Source organism: Bos indicus, chromosome 24, assembly GCF_029378745.1.
Source record: "Bos indicus isolate NIAB-ARS_2022 breed Sahiwal x Tharparkar chromosome 24, NIAB-ARS_B.indTharparkar_mat_pri_1.0, whole genome shotgun sequence".
NCBI lineage: Eukaryota > Metazoa > Chordata > Mammalia > Artiodactyla > Bovidae > Bos > Bos indicus.
In genome coordinates, this window is record NC_091783.1 from 14,298,645 (window position 1) to 14,312,372 (window position 13,728).

The window sequence follows — 13,728 nt, forward strand, 5'->3', positions numbered from 1 at the left end:
CGCACACAAAAAGTGATAAATATGTAAGATGGAGGAAGTGTTAGCTAATACTACTATAGTAATCCCATTGCAACACACAAATTACCAGACCAACACATTGTTCACCTTACACTTACAGTGTTATGTGTCAATTATATCTCAATTTAAATATATATAAACATAATTGAAGTGGGAAGTCACACACTGGGCCCTACTGTGCACTGGATAGGCCTTAACCTTCATACTATCATCTGACTCCGTAGCGTGCGTACGCACACACACACACACAGACACACACATACACACACAGTTCCTTGACATATCAGGATGTGTTCAGAATATCTTGGCGGTTTGCGTTCTTAGAACATCACTGTTTTTCCCATGTTCAAAGTATGTTCTGGTTTAAGTGCGGCTTCTTGACAACCAGCTTGCTCTTTCTTCGAGTCTCACTAAGTCCCATGCAGTGGGCCTACCAGAATTCTGTGCTCCTGGGGCCCTGTAGATGTTAACAGAATGGCAAGGAATGGCGGTAGACCACATGTCACAGGCATCTCTCCTGCCCTATTAGAGTTACTAAAACATACCAAGATAAAATTACTAAGTCTCTTAACAGAGCACTGGCAGGCCACCAAACTGAGCTCAGGGACTTGTGAACGTGGAGCCGTGTGCAGTAGTGCTGTGCCCTGGTCATCAGCGAGTCACTGGCACTTAACTCCACAGGCCTGGATGAGACCACCCATGAGGAAATAGAAAGAACAAGTGGTCTCAGACATAAGCACTGTGTTGGTTCAACATTTTGAGATTGATCTGAGGAGAGAGTCCATAAAGGAGAGGCTGAGAAACCAGCCAGGAAGGTCGGCGGTCACGATATGAAGAACTACCTGGCCATAATGCTCTTACAGTATGTTCTGAGACTCTCGTTCAGTGACAGAATAAACAGGATGACACTGATATGTGAAGGTCTCACTACTGAGATTCTGGTATAACTACCAGTACTGTGGGGTGCATAGGCAGAGGTGAGTCATTTAATTGAGGTGGACTGGGATATTAGTGCTCTCATGGAGAAGCACAGTAAACATTCAAGCTTTCTTTTTTGCTGTTGTTTTTTAATTGAAGTGCAGTTGATTTACAATATGGTGTTAGTTTTAAGTATACAGCAAAGTGATGCAAAATAATTCAATTATATATAACTGAATTTATATATATATATATATATATATCAGATCAGATCAAATCAGTCGCTCAGTCGTGTCCGACTCTTTGCGACCCCATGAATCACAGCATGCCAGGCCTCCCTGTCCATCACCAACTCCCGGAGTTCACTCAGACTCACGTCCATCAAGTCAGTAATGCCATCCAGCCATCTCATCCTCTGTCGTCCCCTTCTCCTCCTGCCCCCAATCCCTCCCAGCATCAGAGTCTTTTCCAATGAGTCAACTCTTCGCATGAGGTGCCCCAAGTACTGGAGTTTCAGCTTTAGCATCATTCCTTCCAAAAAAATCCCAGGGCTGATCTTCAGAATGGACTGGTTGGATCTCCTTGCAGTCCAAGGAACTCTCAAGAGTCTTCTCCAATGCTACATATATATATATATATATATATATATATATATATATATATATATATATATATATATTGGGCTTCCCTGGTGGCTCAGAGGTTGGATCTCCTTGCAGTCCAAGGAACTCTCAAGAGTCTTCTCCAATGCTATATATATATATATATATATATATATATATATATATATATTGGGCTTTCCTGGTGGCTCAGAGGTTAAAGTGTCTGCCCGCAATGTGGGAGACTTGGGTTCAATCCCTGGATTGGGAAGATCTCCTGGAGAAGGAAATGGCAATCCATTCCAGTATTCTTGCCTGGAGAATCCCATGGATGGAGGAGCCTGGTGGGCTACAGTCCATAGGGTCACAAAGAGTCAGACATGACTGAGTGACTTAACTACTAACTAATATTTCTTTCAGCTTATTTTTCATTATAGTTTATTAAAAGATTTCCAATATTGCTCCCTGTGTTATCCAGTAAACACTTGCTTATCTATTTTATGTATAGTAGTGTAATCTGTTAATCTCATACTCCTAATTTATCCCTCACACTCCTTTCCCCTTTGGTAACCATAAGTTTGTTTTCTACATCTTCTGTTTTACAGATCCATTTGTATTATTTTTTAGATTCTACCTGCAACATCATATAGTATTTATCTTACTTCATTTAGTATGATAACCTCTAGGCCCATCCATGTTGCTGCAAACGATAACTCTTCATTCTTTTTTATGCCCAGTATTCCATTGTATATATGTACTTCTCTATCTGTTCATCTATTGACAGACTGCTTCCATGTCTTGGCTGTTATAAGCAGTGCTGCTGTGTGCATTGGAGTGAACATATCTTTTTAAATTAGAGTTTTCATCTTTTCCAGATGTATGCCCAGGAGTGTGATTTCTGGCTCAAACAGTAGCCCTATTTTTAGTTTTTAAAGGAACCTCCATAGTGGCTGCACCAATTTACATTCTCCACCAGTGTGGGAGGGCTCCCATTCTCCATACCCTTTTCAGCACTTACTTGTAGACATTTTGATGATTAGCGATCCTGACAGGTGTGAGGTAATACCTCATTGTGGCTTTGATTTGCATTTGAAAGCAAGTTTTAAATAGACTTCGGGTTCAGAGAGATGCTCTCAAGGAAATTTTGGTTAGGTGCCTCTATTTGGGACCCAGCTTCCCTGGTGGCTCAGACGGTAAAGCATCTGCCTGCAGTGCAGGAGACCTGGGTTTGATCCCTGGGTTGGGAAAATCCCTTGGAGAAGGAAATGGCAACCCACTCCAGTACTCTTGCCTGGAAAATTCCATGGACTGAGGAGCCTGGTAGGCTACAGTCCATGGGATCACAAAGAGTCGGACACAACTGAGTGACTTCAGTTTGAGTTTCCAGTGTTCTTGCCTGGAGAATCCCAGGGACTGGGGAGCCTGGTGGGCTGCCGTCTATGGGGTTGCACAGAGTTGGACATGACTGAAGTGACTTAGCAGCAGCAGCAGCAGCAGTAGCCTCTATTTGGGACTATTTCTACTGGTGCTGTGGTAGCAGGTGTATGTGGTTTTCCCTTAAGACAAACTCTACCTGGTAGGTGATGGCAGCTGCTTATAGCAGTAACCCTGCCAAGTGGGCCAGAACTCTGGACATTCCTAGCATATATCTTGGAATGCAACTTCTCACCTGACCCAAAAAGAAGAGTTACAATTATCCCAGAACACCAATTTGGCTTTCCTTTTACAATTGGGCTTGGTATCCTGCACTGAGCCCAGTGGACTAAGGAACTGGGTGTCTGTGAACCTGTGCTGCCCCACTCCTGGCTTGGCTCTTCCATCGCCTGTTGGGCTCTTCTCCTTCCTCTGGAGTGGCCTGGACTGGTCGGTCCTTATCATCAGCCATGCCACAAACCCTGGAAATGTGCACCATGTTATTTTCTCCTGACTGCGGACAGCAGTGCTGGTGGAGGTGTGTGCGCTCGGGGCTCGGAGGCCCATTACTGGGCGGCGACAACAGCGCAGGTGAAGCTGGCGACCTTGGTGCATCAGGTGAACACGGGCTGGAAGGGGCGGCGTGGGTGGATGTTGCAGTGAAAGCAGCTTGGGGCTCCCATGGTGTAGAAAAACAATGTTTCCTGGCTTTAGACAGTGAGCTGCTTAGGATCTCTTAAAATCAGCATTACTGAGGTGCAATTTCTATGTCGTAAAACACAGTACTATGTTTTTTGGTACATGAATTGTAAACTTAGTCGCTGTTCCAGTTTTGGAACATTTGTCATCATTGTATAACATCCCTTCAGTGTCCCTTTCCTGTCAATTCCCATTTTCTTACCCAGCCCCTGGCAGCCTCTGAATTGCTTTCTGCTGAAGATTTATCTTCTCCGATAAATGGAAACTTATATGTGATCTTCTGTGTCTGGCTTCTTTCACTTAGCATATTTTTGAGGTTCATCTTTATTGTTCCAGTGTAAGTGCTTCTTTTTTGGTGATGATGGGCCAAGGAACTCCAGAGGTTAGAGATGGGGGTTGTACAAAGCTATATAGGAATAAGAGACCATTCTCACTGACCTAGGGAGGGTTTGTGCTAACAAAACAGATAAAGAACATGGTAACATTGGTCCTGATGTCTCAAGGACAGTGGTGATGATGATCAAAGCTGAAAAGTTAAAGAAATAGCTAAATTCTAGTTAAATTCTGTGGTTCATTCAGATGTTACTTGACCTGTGTTGAGCTTATTTATATCTACATCCACTCTGTTCACACTCCAGAGTTTTAGAAAAGTTAGACACCTTATTTGGGGAGGTATCTGGTAAAACTGAAGCAGGAAAGAATCAGGGCTCCTTGGAGAAACAGCTGATTGCAGGGCTGGGGCACATCAAGTATAAGATGAGCCTGATCATCTTGTGCCAGAAGTAAGAAAGGCTCAAGAACATTATAGAGTCATGTTGAACACAGGCACCAGACTGTGGACAGGTCAGTCTTGGGCAATTTTACCATCATAGTAAGTGATGATAGGAATGCACTGTACAATAAAATAAAAGTGTCCATACTAATATAAATGAATAATTAATTAATGGAGAAAGGACACCTGTATCAGTAGGTCTCTAACAACTGCCAAAAGAATAATGGAATTATAAAAAAAATCATTTGCCTTTCACCATAGTAATACTTGATTCAGGCAAGAAAAATCAACATATGCTAAAACCAATAGGTAAAAGTGTGTGAAAGAACAAGATATTAACATGGTTTCAAGGTGTCTCCCTATAAAATACTTATAAATTGCTCACTAATTTGTAAGTTTCAAATACAAATTAACTTCAGAGTTTGTAGTTTTTCTAGTAGTCATGTATGGATGTGAATGTTAGACCATAAAGAAAGCTGAGCGCTGAAGAAGTGATGCTTTTGAACTGTGATTGTTGGAGAAGACTCTTGAGAGTCCCTTGGACAGCAATGAGATCCAAACAGTCAATCCTAAAGGAAATCAGTCCTGAACATTCACTGGAAGGACTGATGCTGAAACTGAAACTCCAATACTTTGGTCACTTAATGTGAACTGACTCATTGGAAAAGACTCTGATGGAGGGAAAGACTGATGACAGGAGGAGGAAGGGGACCAGAGGATGAGATGGTTGGAATACATCACCAACTTAATGGACATGAGTTTGAGCAAGCTCTGCGAGTTGGTGATGGACAGGGAAGCCTGGTGTGCTGCAGTCCATGGGGTTACAAAGAGTCAGACAGGAATGAGCGATTGAACTGGAGAGTTTGAAAAAAGCTGGAAAATGTATTTTTACCAAATGATGAAAGCTACCACGACCAGGCATAGAACAAATTCATATCATGTGTTTTCTGATAAGGTCATGAAAAATACACAGTATTTATTTTTTTGAAGTGTTCCAACCAAAAATAACACAACTTGAGGAAAATTAAACAAACTCAAACTATGGGATTTTCTATAAAGTAACTGCCTTATACTTTTGAGACTATTTTAACTAGTTCACACTTTATATGAATTTCTTTCATTTTTAGCTGTGCCAGGATCCCATCCAGGTGGTATGCATTCTTTATGGTGAAGTGTTAACATATCAAATTATTCATTTCAGAAATCTGGTATACTTTCCATATTTAATTATAGAAAATTCATGTTGTTTGTGAAATTTACCTGCCTTCCCCTCACACACAAAAAACCCCAAGAGTCTCAATTCTTCTTTTTTGTATCCAAAATGTGTTTATTGGGATGGCTTCCCATTCATCTTGATACAGGATACTTTTAGTGCTGCTTCTGCCTCAAGGAGCATCCTTCTGTAAGCCTTGCTTTTCCTCTTGTAGGCTGGCAGAGGACAGTAGAGCAGCCAGCACACAGAACTACTGTGTCTGTACATGGCTAAAGACTGTGGTGATTTTACAGCATCCTGGACATTTCACATCCATGAAACAGCAATTAGGATTCTGCATCAGGCACTTTTTCTTGTTTCTTCTTCTCTTCTGGACGGAGATGGAGATCCTTTGCCAGAGGCATGTTCTCATGGGGAGCTCATCACTGCCAGAAAGGCAATTCTTTACAAAAAAATAAACTGTAATGTTAGGTCTATGTGCAAAAATAGAAAGGATATTGTGCCTCTAAGTTAACAATTGCAGGTTAAGATTTACTTTGTCTGCATATTTTTACTGACTGACTTATTTCTTATTTCAGTTCAGTCGCTCAGTCATGTCCGACTCTGCGACCCTGTGGACTGCAGCACACCAGGCTTCCTTGTCCATCACCAACTCCCAGAGCTTGCTCAAACTCATGTCCATCGAGTTAGTGATGTCATCCAACCATCTCATCCTCTGTTGTCGCCTTCTCCTCCTGCCTTCAATCTTTCCCAGCATCAAGGTCTTTTCCAATGAGTCAGTTCTTCCTATCAAGTGGCCAAAGTATTGGAGCTTCAGCTTCAGTATCAGTCCTTCCATAGAATATTCAGGACTGATTTCCTTTACGATTGACAGATTTCCTATTTCAAGGCAAGTATGAATCTGTGGCATGATGACATGACTCAGTTTCTTAAAAATTTAATTAATTGACTAGTCCCTGTATCTTTGGTAATTCTCTTCAAAAAAAGAAAAATAAGGAATAGGCTTTGTTTGTGGGGATTCAAGTCTAATGGACCACATGCACTCATATGCAGAGTATGTGCATGAGAGTCACAGAGGTCAGTACCATCACCACTGTCTCTGTGAGAAATGAAGGCCCGGAGATTCTGACGGTTAAGACTGTGATCACGAGTAACTCAACTTCAGACCCTAACTCTGTTCTCACTTTGCAGCCTTACCTTGGGCAGGTGATTCACTTGTCTTAAAGTTCTATAAAATGGGGAAGGAATTCTACCTCAGGACTGTTATACAGAAGAGTGATATATAAGGCATATGAAGCAATTAGTATAATCCTGATATGTAATAGTAAGTTCTCATAAGTTATGTTGACTGTGATTATAATAAATACTCACTTGAAAACTTTATAATACACAAATGAGGTAGGGAATACCTAACCCTATGGAGAGTAAAGAAAATCAGATTATATGAACCCCTTATTTAGGGACGTGAACCACAGTTTACTTCTTTCTGATAGCCCTACTCACAGTGGCTGCTATCCACATTTTCTCTCCCCAATTCAGAAATCTCATTCTGAATACAAGAGTATACTCCTACTTCTAAATTAAGGCATGTGTCCCCACAAACACTTTCTTTAAACTCAAAGAAAGCAATGTGCTTGAAACACTGTAAACTTGCCAAAAATCTGAATGGCAATGATAATAAAGGAAAATACAGACTACATGATTTAAAAAAATGGTATTTGGGGGAAATAGTAAGAGCACAGAGGTTGCTTGAGCAGTAGAAATGGAAACTGATGAATCATTTTTCTTTGTGATACAGGCTCACCACCCACAGCCAAAATACATTCTACAAAACCAAAGCCACTATCCTTCCTTAGTCAATACCTGTCTTCCTTCCTATAAAGCTCTCTCTCTCATAATCCCTATAAACTTTGCACAGAATACAAGCTCACTCATAATCAACCCACCTTATTATTGTTTGCCACTATACAATATCATAGTAGTTCAAAAACATTTATAGAGCATGTAACATAAATATCCATATTACTATCTATGCAAAATGTTATGGAGTTTATAAAGATGATTAAGATGATACAGTTTGACCTACAGTTAATTCAAACAGAGGTCAGCAAATTATGGCCTGAGGGTCAAATCTGGCCATAACATTTGGTTACACGTTGTCTGTGACTGTTTTACTTGTACAACAGAGTATCAGTTATGACCAAGATCATGCTTTTCAAAGCTGAAGATATTTATTGTTTTGGCCGTTTACAGAAAACGTTTCCCAACCTCTGTAACAGGAGATGCAACTACAATAAAAATGCCTTACTGCACTGAGTGCCAATTAAAAAGCTACAAATAAAGAATTAAAAGAGTTCAGAAAGTTGGAGCGGTCACTTTTAGCAGTGTCATTTTGAGGAAACTTTTGAAGGAGGTACCAATAGAAACAGGACTAGAAGAATAAGAATGCAGATTGGTTACAAACTTCTGGGTAACAAAACATGATGAAAATATATGAAGCGAAGAAAAAGTAAGCGAGAGGATGGAGCTTACCCATTAGATTAGGCATTATTCTCTTATGATAATATTCAGAGGCATTTTCATCCTTACCATTTTTCTAATGTGCATGTATGTTTTATACAAGTCAAATTCCATATGCCGCTAAGATTCTCTCTTAATTATATACTTGCTTTCCAGCTGGTAACCCCACTCTAATGCAGCAAACTCACAGATATGAATTTGGTAACATTATAATGACATTTTCTGAAACTGTGCCTTAATATAACCTTCTTAAATCTTTTTCTATCATTTGATATTCAATATTTATTCAGCATTGAAAGAGATACTGTTTACCTTCCAAAACAAAATTATATGACTTTACAACAATTTGCCAAGATTATCACTGCTCTGCTCTTCTCATTTGTGTTTGTTCCTTTTTGCTAAAGTTCCATTAGGTAAAAAAGCTAGATGGACTAGTAGGACTTCCAGTCTTCAAACACTACAAATTATTTTGCTTTAATCAGAAAGGGTAGATTATATTAACAGGTCTAGGAGAGTTACTTTTAAAAGCTCTTGGAAACTAAGTTTTCATAAAAAATTTATTGCACAAAGACAATTTATGCTTACATGTAAAAATATCTTAGGTTCAATATGAAAAACTGCTGCCATATTACCTCTTGGCTAAGTATTGAGATAGTTACATTTTTATAACTTGATTTATATATGTACAACCTAGGTAAAATGTGAACTACAAAACAAAATTTCCAGTATTTGTAAGTAAGAAAAAATGGTTGTCTTATTTGAAATACATATAATTCTTAAGAATAGGCATAACATGTAAAACTTGAAGTATTATAGATTGGGCCCAAAAAAAAAAAAAAAAATCTAGGGCGGAAGAGGAACAACAGAGACCGGGAACACGGGACTGAGAGACAAAGCAAACAAGCACAACCGAGAAGCCCAAACTCATACGATGCTCTGCCGATGTGAAGAGATGAGAAAACAATGGGCTTTCAAAGTTGAAGACTAAAATGTTTTACTATTTCAACATAAAATTCCTTGGGAACTCTCAAAGTATGTACATGGTTCTGGAACAAGATTCTTACTTCTTAGCTTATTAACAATGTGTACATTTGAAAATAATTATATACAATACTTCAAACAAACCATTCAAGATTGCATTTAAGCAATGACATCCAAGGAAACAGAACTCAGGCACTGTGAAACACTTAGGGCATATGGTATCTTCAGGACTAAATGTTCTCTTCCTTGTTGACAGTCTTAAGTCTTCATTACACATATGTTGCTTTTAAAGTTGTTTTCTTACAGTGACAATCATCTTGATGGGCCAAACCCAGTTTCATTTTCTCCAGTACTGCAAAAATTAAAAACAACAACAAAAAGAAAATAAGCTTCTCTGTTCACAAAGAAGAGAAACAACAGTTTACAGTCAAAAAAATTAGAATAAGACAAACATGTAATCCTTAATAGAAAAAGACAAAGAACAACAACATAAACTTCAGGTAATTCTAGTTTATATGAGCAAATATTTTGGGGAAGGAATGTTTGCTAACTGTAAGCTCAAGATGACTTCATTATTAAATAGCAGACAAATCTAGAACTAGGAAGGCAAAAATTCCACTGAATTCTGCAGTGACAGATGATTAATATTCTGAGTAATAAGCTTAGTTCTTGGTGCAACATTTTTAGAGACTGTGAAAATTATTAATTTATTCCACACATTGTGAAGCCAATGTACAATACAGAGTACAGAAATGGTTTGGAAAAAAATAAAAGGAAGCAGTGCTGAAAGAAGAACAAAGATCCAGTAAAGAATTTTTTTGGAGACATTAACAAAGATGTGTGGGGCCATTAATGTAACATTAATTCATTAACAAAGATGATGCTATTAAAGTGCTGCACTCAATATGCTAGCAAACTTGGAAAACTCAGCAATGGTCACAGGACTGGAAAAGGTCAGTTTTCATTTCAATCCCCAAGAAGGACAATGCCAAAGAATGTCCAAACTACTGTACAATCATGCTCATTTGACATGCTAACAAGGTAATCCTCAAAATCCTTCCAGCTAGGCTTCAACAGTACATGAACCAAAAATTTCCAAATGTACAAACTGGATTTAGAAAAGACAGAGGAACTAGAGATCAAATTGTCAACATCCACTGATTCATAGAAAAAACAAGAGAATTCCAGGAAAACATCTACTTCTGCTTCATTGACTGCACTAAAGTCTTTGACTGTGTGGATCACAACAAACTGTGGAAAATTTTTAAAGAGATGGGAACACCAGACCACCTGACTTGCCTCCTGAGAAACCTGTGTGGAGGTCAAGAAGCAACAATTAGAACTGGACATGGAACAACAGACTGATTCCAAAGTGGGAAAGGAGTACATCAAGTCTGTATATTGTCACCCTGCTTATTTAACTTCTGTGCAGAGCACATCATGTGAAATGCCGGGCTGGATGAAGCACAAGCTGGAATTAAGACTGCCAGGAGAAATATCAATAACCTCAGATATGCAGATAACTAAAGAGCCTCTTGATGAAGGTGAAAGAGTGAAAAAACTGGCTTAAAACCCAACATTCAAAAAATGAAGACCATTGCATCTGGTTTTATCACTTCGTGGCAAATAGATGTGGAAAATGTTGAAAATGGTGGCTGATTTCATTTTCCTGGGCTTCAAAATCAATGCGGACGGTGACTGTAGCCACAAAATTAAAAGACACTTGCTCCTTGGAAACTTTATGTTTTGGTCAATGGAATATTTTATATTTCTGTTCTTTATTCCTAATGGTAAAATAAGGTCCATATAATGTAAAATCAGAAATAATGTTCTGATCTCTTCTCCTCTGGGCATCTTTTGCATCTGTGCCTTCTCAAACTAGATGAGAGAGTACAGCAGTTACAGTGGAAACATTCTACACACGGTTTAAGTACTAAGGTCCGTACATAAAGGTAAAATGGAATATAAATAAAATGAATAAAAGCAAAATAGGAAGCTTTCCCCTCAGGACTGAGGCAAAAAAACTAATTCTTTGTTTGAATAGCAGATGGAGCAGATGGCTTGTATTTAGAGGCCATGTTGTACCACAAAAAACCCCAAAGAACCTTCAATACTGGAATCACATTCAGCATGGTAAGATGTCATGTTTATGGGAGGAACGTAGGACCTGAATTACTTCGGAGAGAGTCCCTGACACATCTGTTAGATACGGGGGAAATGCTGGCATAATAAACATACTCTTTCCTCCTTTCATGATGTATGTTTTAATCTCAAGTGTGAGAGTGTGTGTGTACAGCTGGCTTCTCTTCATCAAAGGTGCGCTGGGGCTGCACATTCCTGTGACCTTCTGCTGGGCCCTGTACTCTTCCTCCTCAAATACCAAAGGGGTTAAGGAAGGGTTCTTGCCAGATGGATGGCAGTGGGATGTGCTCTTAGTATGCTGAGCGGAACTCACCTAAAATTTCCAATCTGTTCAAAAATTTTTACATTTAGTGTGCCAAAAATATATCTCTAACCTGAATCTATATTCATCCAATTAAATATGTATTAAGATTAATGGAAATCACCCCCATCCCCTTCTCCAGACTTTTACCATCAATCAATGAAGAAAGACAGACAGGAAAAAGCAGAAACTAGAAAGAAATGGGCTGCAATATGAGAGATTTCCATTGAAAGGCATAGTTTTAGAGCATGAAGTGACCCAAACTAAGTGGTCTCCATCTTTTTGCACAGACAAGACTAGAAAGCCCTATAAGATGATTTTGAAGGGAAAAAGACCTCTGATGATGCAATTTCAAAGACAATGACCCAAATAAAAGTGGTTTTCAGTGGAAAATTTCCACCACTAGTAGGTGGGTGTTGCTAGGCAACAAACATTACAGTGTTTAATCTCAACCCTTCCTAGCAAATGGCATGATGGAATAAAATAAGCCTTTCGGCATGTCAACATAGCACCTGTATCTGGCAATTTTTCAGTTGTTTTTAAGAATATTTCTTTAATGCAGGAAGAACTTCTGTTAACATGTCTACCTCCATTTTGTAAAAAATTGGTTCTATAATCCATAATGATTACTAGGAAAGCACTAAAATTAGCATAAAATCAATTAGCAAAATGCATCCTTATAATAAATGCTGAGGGACAAAGAAACACATGTTGATCATCAAAACTTGAGTGTGCATGTGATTTACTAGGATCAATACTTAGCAAATGCATATGTAAGAATGTGAATTTCGAAGGAAAACATATTCCCTCAGAGATTAGTTAAGAAACAACTATGCATGTATATACTTTTATAATCTGAAAAGACTTAGGTGAAGTTAAGACCTTGTTTGGACTTCCCTGGTGGCTCAGAGGTTAAAGCGTCTACCTCCAATGCAGGAGACCCGGGTTCGATCCCTGGGTCTGGAAGATCCCCTGGAGAAGGAAATGGCAACCCACTCCAGTATTCTTGCCTGGAGAATCCCATGGTCAGAGGAGCCTGGTGGGCTACAGTCCACGGGGTCGCAAAGAGTCGGACACGACTGAGCGACTTCACTTTCACTAAGACCTTGTTTAGTGTCTCTGGTACCTTTCAATACCTAAGCAAATTCCAATTAAAATTAATGTCTTAATGTTACTCATATTGATATTGTTTGTTGTATAATAGTATGAACACAGGTGACAGTTAAAAAAAATCTTTATTATTATTTTTTGGCTGTGTGGGTCTTCGTCGCTGCACGGACTTTTCTCCAGCTGTGGGGGCTGGGGGGCTACCCTCTAGTTGCATTGTTCGGGTTTCTCACTGTGGTGGTTCCCCTTGTGCAGCACGGGCTCTCGGTCACGGGGGCTTCAGTAGTTAGACGGCTCCCAGGCTCTAGAGCACAGACTCAATAGTTATGGTGCATGGGCTTAGTTGCTCCGCATGATGTGGGATCACCTCAGATCAGGGATCCACCCATGTCTCTTGCACTGGGAGGCAGATTCTTTACCACGGAGCCACCAGGGAAGCCCTCACAGATGACATATTTAAAGAAACTTGAAAGACAAGCATGAGCATTTTCAAGTTAACTTCCTGAGGCAAAGAACTTGGGATTCTTGTGAATCACTATGTTGTATACCTGAAACATTTATAACACTATAAATCAACTATACCTAAATAAAAATAAAAAAAGTATATCAGATTCTGATAAAGAAGACTTAAGCTTGATAAGCTAGAAATTAATCTAGCTTGTCACTGGTTGGATATGGGGGTCAGAAGATCTGGGTTCAAGCCTTGATTCTGCCCCTCATTAGACACATGAAGTTGGCTAAGTCATTATACCTTTCTGGACTTTTTCCCCTTACAGTTCTAAAATATTCTGCTGTGTTGTATGTTGATCCAGCTCTGCCACTAACTAGCTTGGTGACTTTGACAAGTCACTTAACTTACTCTCTGAGTCACAGTTTACTCTCTTGAGAAGTGATGACGATTAATGGTGGGTACAGCAAACCTTGAGTTGGCACTTATAATAAAATACGACTCAGACTGGTGTTTAGAGACAAGAAACATTTTTTGTCACAAGAGAGAAAGAATATCAGCTAACATTTATAGGAAAAAAATTCCCTTATATTCATT

At 39.3% G+C, this 13,728-nt stretch overlaps 1 protein-coding gene and 1 pseudogene across 2 annotated transcripts in view; both read right to left on the reverse strand.

Moving 5' to 3' along the window:
- Positions 1 to 1,736: 1,736 nt before the first annotated feature.
- LOC139179390 (small ribosomal subunit protein eS27-like) lies at positions 1,737 to 8,533 on the reverse strand (annotated as a pseudogene).
- A 588-nt stretch (positions 8,534 to 9,121) lies between these two features.
- Positions 9,122 to 13,728, reverse strand: part of PIK3C3 (phosphatidylinositol 3-kinase catalytic subunit type 3) — a 165,356-nt gene continuing 160,749 nt past the window's right edge. For both annotated transcript variants that reach the window (XM_070778690.1, XM_070778689.1), the window contains one exon: positions 9,122 to 9,485. In XM_070778690.1, the coding sequence (XP_070634791.1) occupies positions 9,471 to 9,485 (15 nt within the window). In that variant the 3' untranslated portion in view covers positions 9,122 to 9,470. The remainder of the gene's footprint in view (positions 9,486 to 13,728) is intronic.